The 18,645-nt window shown below is 51.6% G+C and overlaps 1 protein-coding gene across 1 annotated transcript in view; it reads left to right on the top strand.

Annotated features, from left to right (window-relative positions):
- CCDC92 (coiled-coil domain containing 92) overlaps positions 1-18,293 on the top strand; it is a 29,714-nt gene extending 11,421 nt beyond the window's left edge. Inside the window, exons 2-4 of the mRNA XM_082667309.1 lie at positions 14,160-14,306; positions 14,880-14,921; positions 16,877-18,293. Of these exons, the coding sequence (XP_082523435.1) occupies positions 14,177-14,306; positions 14,880-14,921; positions 16,877-17,655 (951 nt within the window). The 5' untranslated portion in view covers positions 14,160-14,176 and the 3' untranslated portion in view covers positions 17,656-18,293. The remainder of the gene's footprint in view (positions 1-14,159; positions 14,307-14,879; positions 14,922-16,876) is intronic.
- The last annotated feature ends 352 nt before the right edge of the window (positions 18,294-18,645 follow it).

The following is an 18,645-nucleotide window of genomic DNA, read 5'->3' on the forward strand; positions in this document are numbered from 1 at the left end:
GGATTCACAAAGTCTCCTATGAGAGAGAGGTAATTGAGAAGGAGCTTCAGGTGCTGTGACGGGTTACCCTTCCCCTAGCTCCTTACTGAGCATCCTCGGGAGGATTTAATTATACTTTGTTTTCTGTGTACTTTGGTGGCTGAGTCTTATATGCCCAATAAGCTACAGGCATAGGACTGAGTACACAGCTAGCACTTTAGACCATATGCTGGCTTGACCTTTAACCTCGAGGTGCATATGTAAAAGGAAGCTTGGTTGTTAGGCCTGTTGCAATGCGCCTCGTAAACTCCAAAAGATAAATTAAAAAACAAAATCGATGATGATGTTAAGCTCCTGGCCATCACCATAACCTCTTGGCGACTCGAGTGGTTTCTAGGCTTGTAGAATTCATGGAACGGTGCGTTTTTTAATTGGGAGGTTCTAAAATGAAAATAAAAACGTGTCCTTTGAACTGAATAAAGTTAGCTTTATGGAAAAGTCGCTGCATTGTCCTCTTTTTTCTCTCTCTGTCACTGACCAGGAAAAGCATCATCAGAGCTCGGCATGTGCATTTCCTGAATTTCTGAGTTTCTGCCACCACCGAAAATTGAGAAAGCGCAAAGCCAGCCCAGTTCACGCTGGCAGAGCCACCTCTCGGGTTTGGTGCTGTGCCTATGTCAGCGCCAGGAACCCGCACAGTCAGCCCCTAACAGGAATAACTGTCCAGGTGTATAAGCTGCACCCAGTGAGACCCCGTGTGTCACAGGCTCTGCAGAACGTCCTGAACAGGCGCACACTTTCCCTCCCACTGAAATTAAACTGTATCTCATTTTTACATGGCTTGATAGTTTTCTGGCCTTTTTATTTGTGAGCTTCCCAAAGGCATGCGTGAACTAGCTCTCCTTCCTCCTCTGCCTTATTCCCATGCCAGTCAGAGAAGTATTTCCAAGTCCTCTCATGTCACTAATACAAAAGACACTACCTAATTGCGGGGGGTGTCAGACCAGAGACTGGGTGAGATTACCACTAATTCTCAACTAGAGAGAATGCTTTCTTAAAGGGCCACCTTAGATTCCTAGAGGGAGGCCTTCCCTGGGTGCTGGCATTATAGCAGGGAACAGACAGAAAGCCCTTCTTCTCATGGAGCTTACATTCTAGTCCTGTAAGAAAGAGCAACCAATGACCTCATTTTAGGTAGTGATAAACGCTATAAAGACGCAAGATGGGATGGGATGATGATAATGACAGTTAGAATAAAGTCCGGTTGAAGTGTTCTTGCAGTGCAGAGAGCAGCCACGGCGGGCTCCACAGTGGAGTAGCTGCGAGCCAGGGAGCGCTTGGGGATGGCTCTCCGTGTCGGAGCACCGACGGCAGCCAGTACGTAGTTCTAGGCACAGCTGTAAACGCTTTAAATCTGCGCCGCCCAGTATGGTCGCCCCCAGCCACGTGGGACAACTTAAATTTGCATTAAGTCAAATCAAAGTAAATAAAAAGAAAATTTCCTTTTCTCATACACACCAGCTACATATCAGGGGCTCAGTGTGTCATGAGCTTCACTGGACAGCAGAGAAGAGAATATTTCTACCACTGCAGGAAGTTCTATTGGATAGCGCCTCCTTATTTTTTATTTTTATTTTTTTGCCACGTGGGATGTGGGATCTTAGTTCCCTGACCAGGGATCAGACCCGTATCCCCTGCATTGTAAGCACGGAGTCTTAACCACTGGACCGCCAGGGAAGTCCCGGATAGCGCCTCTTTAGGTCAACTCATTTAATCTTCACAACAACCCCAATAAAGTAGGTACTATTTTCCCATTTGGCAGTTTTCCCATTTGGGCAGTTATACATAACTCGCCCAAAGGTGCATCGTTAATAAGTGGCAGGGCTAGGAATCAAACTGCAGCACGCTGGCTCCGGATCCAGAGCCCGGGGGTTCATCCCTACCTGCTGCGTCGCTCTGGCTCATCCCTGAGTACAGCTCATCTCTGCAGCTTACTTCCAGCTGGACTGCAGCCGATGGAGACAGTTACGCCTTGGTAAAGTCTTGTCACTGGATGCTTTAAGATTCAGCTAAGAGAAATTCTGAGCCAAGGGTTAGATCTTTCCTAATAAAAGTGTAGACCTACGTTAGCACAATTTCTCCCTCCTTAAAAAGAAATGGGAAAAGGGAGCTACAAAGCACCAGGAGGATACCCAGTCTGTGTGTGATCTCCATAAGGCTCTGAGCTCTCTATGCCTCAGTACATAAGGTTGGGAAGATAGCAAGTACCTGTCTCAGAGCTGTTGGATTTGATGAGAAGGCACAGAAAGCACTCAGCACAGTACCGAGCACACGGTACGCTAGGTACGTGGCAACTCTTGTCACTGTCAGCATCGTCACTACTGCTGCATTCTGTAGCGGCCACCCGGGACAGAACGTTCCACAGGGTACAGAGAGCACCCAGAACTGACACCTTCTCCCAGAGCTGTCATGAGACCTTCTGGTTCCAAACTCCACACGTCTGGAGGCAGAGGAGGTGCCCGCCTTTGGAAACAGTTTGCATGTGGCTCATGGGCCTCATGTACACTTAGGCAAAGGTCTTGCTCCTCTGAGCCTTAGTTCCGCAAAAAATGGGTACCGTATACATATAGCTGATTCACTTTGTTATACAGCAGAAATTAACACACCATTGTAAAGCAATTATACTCCAATAAAGATGTTTTAAAAAAATGGGTATCGTACCTCTCTTGTGTGATTGTTTCAAGAATTAGGTGGTTACCTATGAGCCTGGCACAGACACTTGGTAAATAATAGCCGTAATGTCGATTTTTGTGAATGATTTTCAGCTTTTCACAATAAAAAAAATGCCTTTGAGTATGGTCTAAGTGCCTTAGACCAACGCAGAGGCTGTGTCAGGGTAGAGTGGGGGAGACGGAACAGGTCTATCTATCACCAACACCATCTCCATCAGCAAGCTCACTTTAAACTGCGGTGGTCACACCCTAGAAAAGCAGGGTAAAGCCAGCGGAAAAGGATCTTGGCGCAGATGTTTCGCTGAGATGGAAGCTGCTTCACACCCTCCCACACAACCAGCAAGAAACCATGTGATCTGAGGTGACCATCCTGCCCATTATGAAAAATGGGAGGAAAAACAAATTCCACTGGCTCCCAACTGCCTGATAGACGCCACCAGAATTGGATCAACCAGAAGAAGCTGAAACACCCAGCCTCAGGATTTTGGACTTCAAATGGAAAATCTGGGCACTCTAAACCAAAATTGCCAAGTTCCAAAAATACGGATACATCGTATGCTTATTATTAAAAGTATCTAAATTAAAGTGGGCCCCGAAAGAGTTTCATGATTATAATTAATCCCATTGTGGGAGTATGAGGTCAAATACGAGAGGAAAACAAAACAAAGGCTGTCATACAAATGGAAAACGCGACAAAAGTGCAAAAGAAAAATAGTGTCAAGGACAGGAAGAGTGAGAAAATACTGCATTGCATCCCCTTCTTTGAAAATTCCAAATGAATATAAAATGCCGTGATGGTTTTCTTTCCCCAATTTCTTCTGCTGTCCTCCCACAGGTGACAGGTAATCTGTGAAAGACAATTGCCCTCCCTCTTATTTTACCTTTATTTGTTTTTAGTTATTTCTACTGGCTAATGTACTAATGGCTCGTTTATCTAATATGATCCAAACTTGGCTGCAAAGACAAACCGTAACTTACCTGCACAGCACCTGCATGCCTTGCCTCATTCTCACTCTTGGCAGCTTCATCTGGATCTCAGTATTGTTTGTTTTAAATGCCAGACCCTGTTAATAGAGCAGTATTCTGTGGGGAGGTTTTCTCCTCCCCTGGAACTCAATGCGTGACTTACTAAAGAAGTGGAGTATAGGATTCTGGGAATTCTCCCAACCCCTGACACAATAAAAGAATCATTGTGAGTAGAGAGAACTTTATGGGAGTCACCCTAAATGTCATCAGTAAACGTGCCTCATTTATTCTACACGGCACAGGAGGCTCACAGAAAGGAAACTTTTAAAGATGTGGATAATGTATGTCGGGACTGTCAGAGCAGTAGATGGGCAGTCGAGAGGTCAGGCGTCCTTAGGTGGACATGCTGGAGCCATCAGAAACGTTCTAGGAAGCGAAGATCCAGGTAAATGCCTTTTTAAAAGAATAGGTTTGTCTTCTTTTAAAAATATTTGTACTCCAGCTGTTATTCCATAGGGAAAGAAGTCCCGTAAAAATATTTTATCACTGATCACCAGAGGGTATGTAATTACTAAAACTGAATGCTTGGGCCTGGTTCCTTTAGTCACTGAATTGACTACTGTTGGACTGTTTTAATGATTTCAAAGCTCTCTACTATCCTTCTTCTTTCAACTTGTCTGAAATAACTCGTGTGGGCCATTTTGTAGAAGGGCACGTCGGGAGGTGTCTTGTTTTTGCTTGGTTGCCTAGCCAAATTGTAATGCTGTCCAAGATGACATGGCTGGAACCGGGCAGAGTCCTTTCTAGAATAGCACGAGGATAAAGTCTCTTTTCTCTATCAGTGATCATCTGAGATGCTTAGCGAGAGTTTAGCTAAATATGTTCTATTAGCACTAATGAAACAACCGACTAGTTTACTTTAGTATAAGTAATAAAGGAAAAGTATGGCTAAATTAAAGTGTATAGAGCTTTGGTTAATAATACCTTTCTTTCGGGGGACTTCTCTGGCAGTGATTTAAGACTCCATGCTCCCAATGCAGGGGACACGGGTTCGATCCTTGGCCCTGGTTGGGGAACTAAGATCCAGCATGCTGCACGGTGCGGCCAATAATAATAATAATAATACCTTTCCTTCTTTTTGGGGGCCTAATTAGTCAGGCGCACAAAATGGATAAAAGAAGCCCTATCAGTTAAATCAATTGAAATGGTTCATCCGTTTGGCAGACCATAGAGAGAGAGAGATCTTTAAAGCAAGCGCACACATCTCAGCCTCGGAAATACAGTTTAGGGTAGTGATTGTCAGGCGCTAAGACTTGAGAAGTACCTCCTGTTTCGTCAGTGTAAGAGGACAGTTTGGCATTTGGGTCACCATACCTTTTCGTCATCAACCAGCAGACAATTAAAATCTGCAGTAATCACAGTCAGATGTAGAAATGGAAACACTAATCAGATATGACCTGCTAATTTTCCTTTCCATTTAAAGGCAGATATCACTCGGTAGAGCTATTTGTGTGGGAAGGCTTGAGATTTTATATGTCCCTAAATGATTGGCTCAGGATCATCTTGGTAAAGGACAAGGTTGTCAGGAGCTCACAAATGGCATCTCTCTTTAGTTGCAAATGTTTCCTGCCCTCGCTTCTGAAATGAGGCGATTTGGGTGATCCCGGGCCGGGGGCGGGGGGCAGGGGGCAGGGCAGTCAGCTGGAGGCTGCCCAGGAAGGGCAGGAGGGGGATGCAGGGAGAGCAGGAAGGGCCAAGTGGCGTCACCACAGACCCGCCGGCCACCTGGCCACCCCCTGCCCTAGAAGCAACTTCCCTGAAACAGGAAGTGCTGAGCCGACTGTGTGCTGACGTGATGCCCGGGATGGCAGCCCCTCACAGCCAGGAGATGGGGTGCTGGTGCGCCTGCCTCCTGGGGTGGGGTCTGCCACAGGGCATAAGCATTCTGGCCATGAAGTTGCCCAGTTTTCTGGGAGGCCCTGGGCACTCCCAGAAGGTACTGTGTGATTTCAGACCGTGGGAGTGCATGTGTTTCTCTACCTGGCCACGGCCCACTCAGAGGCACTTTTAGACAACCTGAAACACAGACTTGCTTTCTTCCTGAGACGTTTACACACAGAGGGACCGCGCCCCTACCAGCGTACAGACACGTGACGTGGTTTTTAAATAGAAGTCAAATAGAAACTCTTAAAGTATGAGATAATCAGACTGCAGAGAAACACGGTTCATAAATCCACCACGTACGCCTCCAGTGACTGCAGCCTTCCCAGACGACCACATATCGCGTTTCCCTGCCTAATTGCTGGTGCCTCTAATCACATCTGTTACAACTTTAATGTCAGGCTGTACGTTCTTTGAGAAGGAAATGGCTGTCAGTGTCTAAAGAATTGTGATGAGCCTTGTATTTTATGACAGATAATGTCAGAGAATTACAGGAATGTACAATGCGTGGGGGTGGGGAGGCGCTCGAGGGCTCGTCATGATCGTTTTCTGCATATCTCGGAGACACTAAATTGTTGCTTTTATAAAAATTGCCTTCCCGTTAATTCTCCTTGGTTCTGGTAAAGCATCCCAAGACTACCCTGGAACAACATCATTAAAACATATGATACCACTTTGCTAGTGGATAGTTAGTGGTTATGTTTTGTAAGAGAAACAGCTTTATAGTTTTTTCTGGCTATAAAGTAATATATTTTCATCATTAAAGAAGCTTTAGGTAGTACCAAAATAGAATTTTTTTTAAGTAAAAATCACCCACAATCCACCGTCTAGAGATAAATGCTTTTAATGTTTCATTGTGTATACTTCTAGAATTTTTTTCTCTACTTGTATCTACAAAAATATGATATATACAGCTTTTAATATACTCTTTTGACTTAACCTAGTATAGATGTATTTCCTTGTCAATAAATATAGATGCATATTATCATTTTTAAGGATATCATAGTTCAGATGTGCCACGCTAACTCCTCACTGGCAGACATTCAGATTACTCTGTGAGGTGGTTATCTTGCAAAAGATGCTTTTCTTCTTTTGGTTTCTACTGGCGTTCTCCTCTTTTAGCTTTTAGAGACCAACCATTAAAAGGTGATGTGCACTGCCCACCCAGACAGAGAACAGGACCCCAAAAAGCGTCTCCATCCGAAGTTTCCACATTTGGATGAGTGCAAATTTAGTTCAGTTACCACTTTATCACAGTAGACAGACACATGCTAAGTGTTTTATCTAAGATAGCTCATTTTATCCCCCCAGTCACTATGTCTTGTAGGTACTGTTATTGTTCCTCATGTTATGGGAGAAGAAGGTGAGGGCACAGAGAGGCTGCAGCTCGAACGTGGCTGAGTGCGAACTGGAGCCCAGGATTCTGACTCCTGTGCTAAGCTCTTGACCCGCCTATTGTCTTAGCTTTAAAAATATCCCAATTGCTTAAGAATGATTAATAAACAAGATTTTTTGTCACTTCAAAAAAATAATTGCATCTTTTGCTTTCAACGTTTTTTTACTTCCACTTTTTAATGGTGTTCATTCTTTTTACCAGAATGTTTTTGGAGTGATTGTTGAGTGCTTACGCTTCCTTGAAATGCTGTCCTTTTTCTTAGTGTCCTAACTCTTTGGGATTCTCAAATAACTTATCAGCTGAACTTCTTAAATACACGTGCAAGTAGAAATAACAGGGTCGTGCAACTTAAAACAGTTTCTTTGTCCAGGATTGTTGTGAATTCAGAATAACATCAGGCTTCATTTTTCAGAGATGGTAAGTTTCCTTTCCTACAAGCAGGTATTTTAGATTGAGAGTTGATGGCCTAATTAGCCATCCACCTTTTTTTAGCTTCTTGTAGAGTACTATAGATTGATTCAACGTAGGAAGTAGGTTTTACTGTCCCTTAGGGTGCCTGATTCTGCCTGACTCTCTTTATTGGCTTCCCTGAATGGCTCCTCTCCAGTGAAAATGGAAAAGGCCAGCAGAAAATGCTTGTGTTTGCTTTTATGTTGCCCTCTTTGGAAGTAACTGGAATCCTTTGCTAGCTCATTTCCACACTTAGATGATGTTCAGGAAATACCCTAGTGTGGGAATAAGTAAACAATATTTATATATTGATCAATATTTACATAAAATAATATAGGTAACAATTATTGAGCACTTACTACATGCCAGACACCATAAGTGATTGCATTTAGCACTTAACCCTTTAAGTTAGATATTACGATGGTTTAGGTGACAAGATAGGGTTCAGATTTAACCCCAAACACTCTAGCACCTTAAGACTTTGGCCATTCTGCTCTTTTTTTTATCCCGTTGTGCTAAGCGAATCTTCTTTGGGCCACAGGTTCTTGATCTTGAAATAAAGAGGTATTGGAATAGTTGATTTTGAAGGTCTCTGCCACCCTCAACATTTCCTGAGTCCACGAATCCACTCAGGACACCACCTCCCTGCTGGGAACCATCTCTTCTCCTCTTACATTTAATCACTACACTTGCCTTTGTCCTCTGGCCAACCTTCATTTACTCCGTGACAGTGCTTCAGCCAGAGGACACCAGAGCCACACAGACAGTTCCCACAAAACAGCCACAGAGGTCCTTGCGCACAAGACGCTCGCCGGGTCCCAGGCCCTGCCGAGCACGCGCAGAGGCAGTGGGACGCCAGTCATTCTGACGGTTCACGGCATGAGAACCAGATGTGAATGGGTTATAACTTATTCATGACTAGGATCTAAAATAGCTTGTTATAACTAATTCACAGCACCACGTGAGTACTGGGTGTACTATTTTTTTTTTCAGATTCTAAAATTATTACCCTATTTCCACAAGCTTTGTGTTGAGAGAATAGATAAGTCTACTTTTGATTGCCCAGGAACAAAGAAGTGTCCCATTTTTAAATGGTGAGACCTTTTACTATCAAAGATATTCCATTTCTGTTAGCCTAAGAAATGTGGTCCAGGGATACTTTGAAACATTGTTTCTGGCGTATGAAGAAATTACAGGATGAGGTCATGTTCAAATCAGTGCTGCTGCAGTGCTTTTTGATTAATGCCGCGTAATTCTTGTTGAGATCTCCAGTCGGTACGATCGGGGAGCCGTATAAAAGTAACTGAAGCCCGTACGTAATTTGGGAGTTCAGACACGAAGGAAGAATGGGGGCTGATTAGGCGGGGCGGGGGGGGGGGGAGGTGGTTTGCCAAGAGCAGTGCGGATTGCGGGAACCAGTGTGCAGAGGCCCCGTGCTGGGGCTGTGGCAGATGCCAGGGGTGAGAGGGCAGCAGTGTAGGTGGTATGGGGCGAGGCCGGGGCAGGGGTGGGCAGCTGAGCAGGCAGGGTGGGCCAAGAGCATCGGAGGGACGAGGCAGCGGGAACTAAGATCCCGCATGCGCACGGCGTGGCCAAAAAAAAAAAAAGCAAGACTTGTTGGTGAGTCTTTCTGCCGTACCGGGTGGTCGGCAGGGCCTTCCTGGTTGCTGACTGTCCCACCTGGAGCATAGGGAGGGTGGGTCCCACCTCCTTGAGCAGTGCGGCTCCGGGCTCGCCCCGCGCTGCGCTGGGGGAACGCGGCAGACCCTCCCGCCGAGAGGCTGCTGCAGTGGGCTGCGCACATTTCCCCCTCAGCTTCAGAGCACTGGAGATCACGTGTATGCTTTGTGGAAAGCATCTGAATTTCTGCCTGAAGGTGAAGGCCACCCCCGCCCTCCAGATTCTCGCCCACAGGATCTGAGGGCGAGGAGCAGCCTCAAGGTTCAGATGCAGCATTTCTTGATTTATGTTTTCACTTGTGGGCAGGACGTTCCTGTTTTTCCTTGGGTGTTTGTGAGAACAAACGACGTAAGTGATGGGGAAGCACTTTGTGCTTGTGCAAGTGGAGATGGTCCATAAATAAGATCACGATGTCATCATTTATACATTAATGCCCCCAAAGGGAGGAAAGGACATTACTTTGAATTGGGTTGAGAACTGGACGTGAGCTACTGACAGGCAGTTTGTCCTCATGCGGATACAGAGCAGACCCAGTGAGGTCGGGGTCCTCACGTCTCTCTGAGAACCGTCATTAAAAGCATGTTGTCACCACGAGGTGATGTTAGTATCCCTGCCCGCTCCGGGAAGCTGTCTCGGCCAGGTGCCAACCTCTATAGAACTTGGCCCTTTTCAAGTGTTAACTTTCTGACCATATAGAGGGAACAGTAAATTCGCAGAAATTTAATGTCTAGTGAATTTGCCACGGGAAAAATCATGGATGTGGCCTAACCTCCGAGTCACGATCAAGGTAACCTGCCCCATGGGTGGTCTTGCTTTGAGATGCCCACGCCCTTTGCTTCTGCCAGGGTTCCACGGGAGGAAGTGGGCAGAGTGGGGCTTGCTCTCTGGCTGCCACCGTGGCTGGAACGCCATCCTCCGCAGTGAGGGCTGCATCTCTGGGGAGAGAAGAGGGCCCGTGTCCAGACCACGCTGCCTCTGACCGAGCAAATAACTGTAAAATTGCCGGTGGCTCCCGGTGACACTGAGACACGAAATGGGATTTGCCTCGAGACAAGGAGCTGCAGTACAAAGCGCCCACGACATGCAGGGTATGCCCTTTTGACAGGGAAAGTGCGGTGTTTTGTCAGCCACGCTGCACTACTGGCTGACACACGGCTGAGAGGGCCTGAGTGCCTCTTACTCAAGCAGGAAGCATTATTCTTCTGCAGCAGATGCCGGCACCTTACCTTCATCCATCACGCTGACCCTTTCAGGGAGGGGTCGTCAACGCTCCTTCCCGTCTCTGGCTCCCATAGCCAGAGATTCTGAATCAAGCCTGCCGGAACCAACGCCATCCCTTCCTCCATGCTACCTGCATCTCTCAGCTGTGTCTGCTTGGCCTGCACAGGATGCTTCCGTAGCTTCATTCACGTCAGCTTCTGGGAAGGACTAAGTCGTTGCAGTGATTCCATGTCATCAGTGAGTAATGAGAAGACATTGAACCATCACCTTCTTTTAAGCAGCAGCAACTCCCTGTCCTCAGCAAGTCAGTGATACTACGTACCCTTTTGAGCTGATGAGAAAATACTGTAGTAATTTGGATCCCATCTGAGGTGTGACTTGTTTCCTTGGACCTAAGTGGACCTGTCTCGTGCATGTATATCCAACAACCAGAGAACGCCCCACACAGATGGCATCCCCTCCTCCGGGCCTTTTAAGTCAGCATAGAGTGTGGAAGAAGAGAGACCAACCTCCAAATGGAATATCACGGGGCTGAAAAACCCCTGTCCTCTGGTTGTCAGGGCTCCAAACGGAGCCGTCAAAGCTCACTTGCCGGCTTTGCACGTTATATAATCGCGCTCCTCTATTCACCTCATGTTCCTTCTTCCCCAGACTGCCTGCCCAGGCTAATGGGAAGCTTCAAGGGCACGCTTGTATTTCTGTAGTTATGACGGTGAATTAATGAATTACAGCTTTAGTGCCATTCAAGTCGCCGACTCGCCAAGGCCGTTGGAATGTGAATACTTATTTAAACCATATTAAATTTGTTACAAATAAAATTTAATACCAAACTGTGATGGGACTGGGGTGCCTGCTGAGGCCACATTTCCCCTCCCCTCCCTGCCCCCCACGGTAGGTCACAGAACACATGTTTATTTCTGGTCTCGGCGACGCCTCATTTTGTGCCGTCAGTGCCGGACGAAACTGGGTTGCAGTTTTAGCACATCGCGCTCTCTCTGTGCAAGGCATGCCTGTAAGTTAAGCCAGAAGCTCGTGGAAGCAAAGGCTCTTCAGCCCTGAGGGCCTCAAGCTCCCCTGGTGCCGCACCCACGCTGGACAACCCGGCGCTGGGCCCACTGGGTTAGCAGGTGCTGGCGGTGGGCCTCCTGGGCGCCAGGCACCGTGCAAGGGCCCGGGGTACAGCGGGGACCGAGCCTGCAGTCTGCGCGTGGAGGCGCGAGACCGTTAACTAGTTATGGGCAGGCCGTGAAGGCTTAGAGTGCGTGACGTCGCCCAGCCCGGGGGCCAGGGCTTCCGGGAGGAAGTGAACTTGGGCCGAGAAGTAAAGGACACGCAGACGTCAGCTCACGGGAACGGTGGGGCCGAGGGAGGACCCGAGAGGAGCACTCTGGGCAGAGGAGCCCAAGACAAGGCCCCGGGGTGCGGAGGCGAGGCCCAGCCAAGGCCCTGGAGGCTCACCGAGCAGCTGAGCACAGAGGGCACAGGGCCAGGCCCGGGCCCATGTGGACCAGCCTCACTCAGAGCCGTGGGGGCCCCCGAAGATCCTGTGAAAATCACTCTGCTACGACGTGGGGACGGAATCGAGGCGGCGAGAAAGGACAGAGGGAGGATTCCACAGCGATTCAGGTGAGGGTGGTGTGGCTTAGGTGTAGAGACGGAGAAAAGCAAGTGGACTTGAGAACTGTTTTCCAAGTGGGGTCACCAAGACGCAGCGGTGGACCCTCCAGGCCGCTGGGCAGCGAGGGAGCAACTGTACACCCGGCTCGTTCTTCATCCTTCCAGACACACTGAGTTCTGGATCAAATGTAAATTGTTCTTTCTCGTCAATGGCAAACCCCTAAAACACAGGCTCTGCCTGCTGCATCAGCCACCAGGAGCGCAGATTTGGGTCCATCCTTTTAAAGAGGAGAACAAGGCATCTCCTCTGGCGTTGCCACTTGCGAAGCCCATCGTAGCGCCTAGGAGTTGATGTTCCCGGTGAGACAACGGAATTGATGCCAGAGTGACCGACTCAGGTCTGCTGAGCAGAAGTAAACGTGGGCATCTCTACCGGAAGCTCCAGAAGCGGTCCTGCATTTGCCTCCGTTCGATGTCGAGGCTGTCCAGCTTTCGGACAGCCCTTCACAGCTCACGCCCCGGACTTGCCTTGTTCCGGGCTGGCTCCTTTGTTAGGTCAGCGTCCTCCTCCCAAGGCCACGTGCTGACCACAGAGGGTCGGGGTCTCAGGCACCGTGGGGCTCCAGTTAGAATTAGTGTCTGGCCCGGCAGCCCCATACAAGGAACTTGTGGCTACGGCAGGGAGACAATTCGGGGGCGGAAACCTTCCTCGCTCCTGTGGAAAGGCTGCTCTCAGCTCCCCTGAGGAAGGCTCTGGTGGATGGAAACTCAGCTGGCATGGCCTGCAGCCAGCTTTTAGGTAGAGCTCAAGGCCTGGGGAAATCTGATCTTCCTTGCATAGAAATGATCCTGTATTTACTCAACCAGTTCCCTCTTGCTGGATTTTGAGTTGTCTCTGGTCTTTTCTGACTGTGAACTGCACTGTAATGACCGTCCTCCTATAGCTACACCTTCTCACACGGAGGCCATCATTTCCCTCTGGGGGACTCCTAGAAGTGGAACCGCTAAGTCAGACGGAAGCTAAATTCTAAGGCTCCAGATACACTGCCAGATCGCGTCCTGTAATAGGTGCAGTGAACACTCCCACCCAAAACTGCGCTGTTTCTTCTTAGTCACAGCTGTCTCTTGCCAGCTTCCCCCCTGACAGGCGTGTCCCTTCCAGGACGTGTCCGTGTGCACCCTTCGCCCAGGCTTTGTCCGGCACGTTCTCTGTCCTCTGCACTCCCTCACTTTCCTTTCCTCCTTCAGCCTCCTCGTGTGAATGAAAACGCGTGTCCTGGGTTCCAGCTACGCGCCGTTCTTAGCTCCAGAGCTGGGGTGTAAATATCTGTAAGCTGCGGGGCTTACAGGTAACAGACAGTGCTTGGTGCTGCCCGGCGTGTTGCCACCTCCAGAGCGGACCCTCGTGCCACCCTGCCACACACCCGCTCACCGGAAGCCCTCTGAGGGGTGGTATTTCCTTTGGGGGCGCTCGTTGGCCCAGCAGATGAGGAAAAAGGCACCCGAGGCTCTGTGTCCACAGGAGTGATTTATAGGCAGATAATCCACAGTCCACGCTCAGCCTGTTGCGGCGCCGCGCAAGGCGTCCTGAATCGCTGGGCCAGCTTTTACAGACTGGCCGACTGGCTTCGCCACATTTCTCGAGTTACAGCGAAGACCCCGAGCGAGTGGCTGGTGATGGAGGCTGGAAGCCGGCGGCGGGGGCGGAGGGTGGCAGATGGCAGGGTCTGGGTCCGGCCTCCAGACACCCGCAGCCACCACGTGGCCCGGTGAGAATGGTTCTCAGGAAATTCCCAAGGAAAGAAGGACTTGGGGGGCTCTCAACTCTGTGAGGTCCCGGGGCTTCCCTCCGAAACAGCACGCTTGCCGTCCTCCTGGCCTGCCAGCTCTAGGTTCCACTTCCCCGCGCCCGGTTCTCCTGAGCAGAGGCAGCAGTGCTTCACCTCCTCAGGGAAGTCTGTCAAGGGAGATTTTGCTCTCAGTCTGTTGAAGTCGGGTAGCCCACGGAGAGCCTAGGATTTGGAATCAGGGAGCCCTCTGCATCCGGAGCGGGGCCTCACACTGCCCTCCAGCCCGCAGAGCCAAGGAGGGCAGGCGGCAGGCGGCGTCCTCTTCCAGCCCGCCACCCCGAGACCCTCGTTGTCGGGGACAGCCACCAGGCCCTGTGTCCCCTGCAGGTCATCTGGATGCCAGCATGGCGACCGCAAACCTGGAGAACCAGCTGCACAGCGCGCAGAAGAACCTCTTGTTCCTTCAGCGGGAGCATGCCAGCACGCTCAAGGGGCTGCACGCTGAGATCAGGCGGCTGCAGCAACACTGCACAGGTACGAGCTCCGGGGACCAGGGCGGGGGGCAGCCCCAGGCCTGCCAGGGCTGTAGAGCAACGCAGGACCTGTCATCGAGGTCACCTCGCACTGGCTGGCTCAAAAGCTGTGCGGGGTGAGTGAGGAGGGGGTCTTCTTCTTCTCTCTCTCTGGTTAACCCTGTCATCGCTGGGGTCCATTTGAATGCGTCACCTCATCCTCTTTGCCAAGGCCACACGCTCGAGCGTAAAGCTGTGAAGCCAGTTCTCAGCTTACTGAGGACCTGAAGGATCCAGGTGCAATGGTTAGAAGCTACCATGCGTCTTGGAACCAGGGACCAAAGTGTACTACACAGAGCAAGCTGCCTGCTAATTGTGGGTGCTGGAGTGTGTAACAGGGAAAAGAAGGGCCCCCCCGAACCCGAGTAAGGACAGCGGCCGCTGATAGTTGCTGTTCTCACTCTTGCCTCTAATGCTGCCAACCTCTGCCCTGTTCGGGCAGGACTCGCAGGCCGATCGTGTGTTTTCAGAGTTGATGAAGGTCTTGAAATACACTGTAATCATACAAAATTAACATATATGATCTCCTTTTTAGATTTAACGTATGAGCTGACACTTAAAAGTTCGGATCAGACAGGTAAGAACTCCCTTCCCAAAAGCTGATGCTTCCTGTTGTTTTCTGTTGAGGCACACGTTGGTCCACCTGTTTTCACTAATTACACACGTAGAAGAAAACACACTTGCTGTGAAGAGTTGCACGTGTGACCAGGGCTCTCTGAGAAAAGGTGGGAGGGCAGTTTGGACCCCTCGGTGTGTCGGTGGGGTGGGAGGGGTGAGTGCTTTTATTTCCTTCTGATCGACACACGTACTTGGAATGCCTGTTCTGTGTTCTTCTGGGTTTTCTGATTTTTTACAGTGAGTATGTGTCCCTTCTGTAATCAAGAAATAGATGTGATTTAAACCGGAAGGAAAGAGGAGATGGAGCGGGGTCCCACCTCCTCTGTGTCCGTGAAGCTTAGCACAGGACCTGGCACAAAGTGTGTGCTCTCTACAGACTGGTTGAGCGAGGGGTCACATGACTGGGTGGCCCCCAGAGCAGCGCTGAAGGTCTTTCTCTAGACTCTAGTCCCAGAAATGCTCCCCCAAAACCAGAATCCTCAGGGACCCCCAAAACTATCAGCCTGATGGCAGCTGGAGCAGAGGAGACAGAAGCCGGGCCTCTGTGGCCTGTCCCAAATAGCTGCTCCCCAGACCAGGGTGAGGCTTTTAAAAGTGTAGAAGCCGCATTTGAGTCGAGATGACTTTTCCTAAACAGGCCTCACACGAGCAGCAACTATTCACGAGCGAGTCTAGGTCCTCGTGACCGTTCCCCCGAGCCCGAGAGCGCCGTCCAGCACCGACGTTCCACCTGCGCCACCCGTGCCACGTCTCCTAAGCGTGCCTTCCGGGAGCCAGGACCCCCTCTTCCTGTGTGCGGTGGATGAGGGGCCTGGGGACGGGGTTCAGGAGAGCAGGATGGCCACCTCCAGTCGGGGACTCCAGCCCGCACCCCGCCATCCATGTCACCGAAATCAGGCTGTCCTTACTTCCTGTCCCCTCTGAGCCCACGCTAATCTGTAGAAACACCATTCTTGCCCTATATCCTCTCCAGACGTGGTTCTCGGCCCTGAGTCCCGAGGCCACCCGCCCACCAACCCGGCCCCTCATCAGGGGCTCGTGGTAACAGCTGGCGTGGGGCATCTCCTGTGGGGGGCAGAGCGCAAGCCTCTCAGGTGGGCCTGGTGCCCCGCCCAGGGGTGGAAGCACACGCAGACGCGGCTCTCAGAGGAGCCGTTCGGCAGCTTCTCTGACATCCCTGAACCCGCATCCTCATCTGAGAGGCACCCACAAACACTGGTTCCGGCCTCACCACCAGGGCCTCCTACCTTCACGGACCGCCCGCCCCGTTCAGCCGCCCTGCACAGCGCGAGCACAGCCAGGGAGAGTCTTGCCGAAGGGCGGCCTGTGTGGTGTTAGGGGCAGGCCAGGGACCAAGGTAGGGCCTGAACTCAGGCCCAAGGATGCCATGCTCTTAGAGGTGCAGAGAGGGGACCCGTGTCGGGGGAAAGGTGGCAGCCTGGCATCCAGCCTCCTCCGCAATTTCAGAGCTTTGGTGCTCTAGACATAAAGGAAGTCTACATTTGCGTTTCCAAACCGTGCTTGGAATGGCGCAGACAGATGGCTCTGCTAACAGTTTCATCCTCAGCCTTTGGAGAGGTCTAATACTCTGAAATTGCCCATTTTAACGTCAGCATTTTTGAAATTTGGAGACATCCTTTTATGCAATAAGCTGGAGAGCTGGATGGGGCCTCAAAGACCGCCTGATCTCCCACCTTTTCCTGGGGGGAGAGGACACGGAGGTGGCGCGAGCGATGGGGGTCCTACCTTCCGTGTGGCCTGTGGGCACCGCACACATCTTGGCCAGGGGAACCGCCACCGTGGGGAGGGGAGGCCGGCCTAGACCCCCGATCCCCGCACAGGTCTCCCTGCCCCCCAGGGCCTGGCCGCCCTGCCCTCGGGTTCTCACTCCGCCCCCTCGGCTTGGCCTTCCAGGAGACGGCTCTTCTAGAAGCAGCGAACTCAAGAAAAGATGTGAAGACCTGGAGGCGCAGCTGAAGCTGAAGGAGGACGAGAACAACGAGCTGCTGACCGAGCTGGAGCAGAAGAGCGCGATGGTCGTCGTGCTGGAGAACAGCATCAAGGAGCGCGAGAGGCGGTACCTGGAGGAGCTGAAGGTGAAGAGCCACAAGCTGGGCGCGCTGAGCAGCGAGCTGGAGCAGCGCGCCGGCACCATCGCCTACCTGACGTCGCAGCTGCACGCCACCAAGAGGAAGCTCCTGAGCTCCGGCGGCACCTCGGACGGCAGCCCGGCCGGCAGCCCCGCGCTGGCCAGCTACAAGCCGGCCCCGCCCAAGGACAGGCTGCCCGAGACGCCCCGGCGCCGCATGAAGAAGAGCCTCTCGGCCCCGCTGCACCCGGAGTTCGAGGAGGTCTACAGATTCGGGGCCGAGAGCCGGAAACTGCTTCTGCGGGAGCCGGTGGACGCCATGCCCGACCCCACCCCGTTCCTGCTGGCCAGGGAGTCGGCCGAGGTCCACCTCGTCAAGGAGCGGCCCCTCGTCATCCCCCCCATCGCCTCGGACCGCAGCGCCGGCGAGCAGCCCAGCCCCGCCCGCGAGAAGCCGCACAGGGCGCACGTGGGCGTGGCGCACCGCATCCACCACGCGACCCCGGCGCAGGCCCCGCCCGAGGTGGAGACGCTGGCGGTGGACCAGGTGAACGGAGGCGGCAAGGTGGCGAGGAAGCACTCAGGGACGGACAGAACTGTGTGAAGGCCCCCCGCGACCCTTCCCCGCGCTCTCGAGGCACTGTGATCACTCCTAGGAAAAACTCAGCCGCACCTCCTCTGTTTCTTCTCTTTTTCAATCCCCATGCATGCCGAATTGTTTTCACGCCTGTCAACAGATTATTCTCCTGCTCCCCCTGCCCTCTGACCGACACCGAAACACGATCGTGTCCCTGCTACGGAATCCGTACTTACTAATCGCTGCGGCCAAACACCTGTGTGCCGACTCGCTTGCTTCCAGCCCGGCTCCGCGGAATCTCAGCGCGCTCGCGGACAAAGCACGGGCCGCAGGCTGCGCCGCTGCTCGACGTTAACGACATCAGATAGTCACACGCCTAATTATAAAGTCGGAGCAACACATAACGACCTTGACCTCATCCCTCCCGTTTCCAGGGCGGCCTGTCCGGAGCAGCCCTGCTCCCTCCAGGAGACCCCCGTAACCTCCCGACACACCCTCCCCCCCCCCCGGGGGGCGGCACGGATAACCGAGCAGATGTATGTTAAGTCACGGGAACTAAATAAGATGACGTCACTCCTCATATCACCACGACCTGAATGTGTTGTTTTTTGTTAGTTTTATCCAAAATGTTCAAGATCCCAACAAACTTTATTTTCTAAACCTGCCTTCTTTCTGTTCTGTGTCTTTTATTAAACCACCCGAGGGTGGGCCTGGCGGGGGGAACAGTGGGAGGGAAAGAAAGAGCGCCCACTTCTGCCCCTCGCCCCCAGTAACCGCTGCCCTGACAGTGGGCTCACCCAGGGGTGCGTCCCGGGCTGGGGTTCACTTCCGGAAAGACGAGTCCCCTGCCGTGTCTCACTGCCCTGAGCCATCCCTTAGAACGTTCTGCGCCTCGGAAGTTCTAGCAAAAGCCAGTTGTCCCCGTGACTGGCCTCGCCCTCGTGTCCCGCTAGCGCTCAGCTCAGCCCAGCCCCGTTCCTCCCTCGCAGGGTAAAGCCGCTCCTCGCCCCCGGCCGG

Source organism: Grampus griseus, assembly GCF_964374135.1.
Source record: "Grampus griseus genome assembly, chromosome: 12".
Classification (NCBI taxonomy): Eukaryota; Metazoa; Chordata; class Mammalia; order Artiodactyla; family Delphinidae; genus Grampus; species Grampus griseus.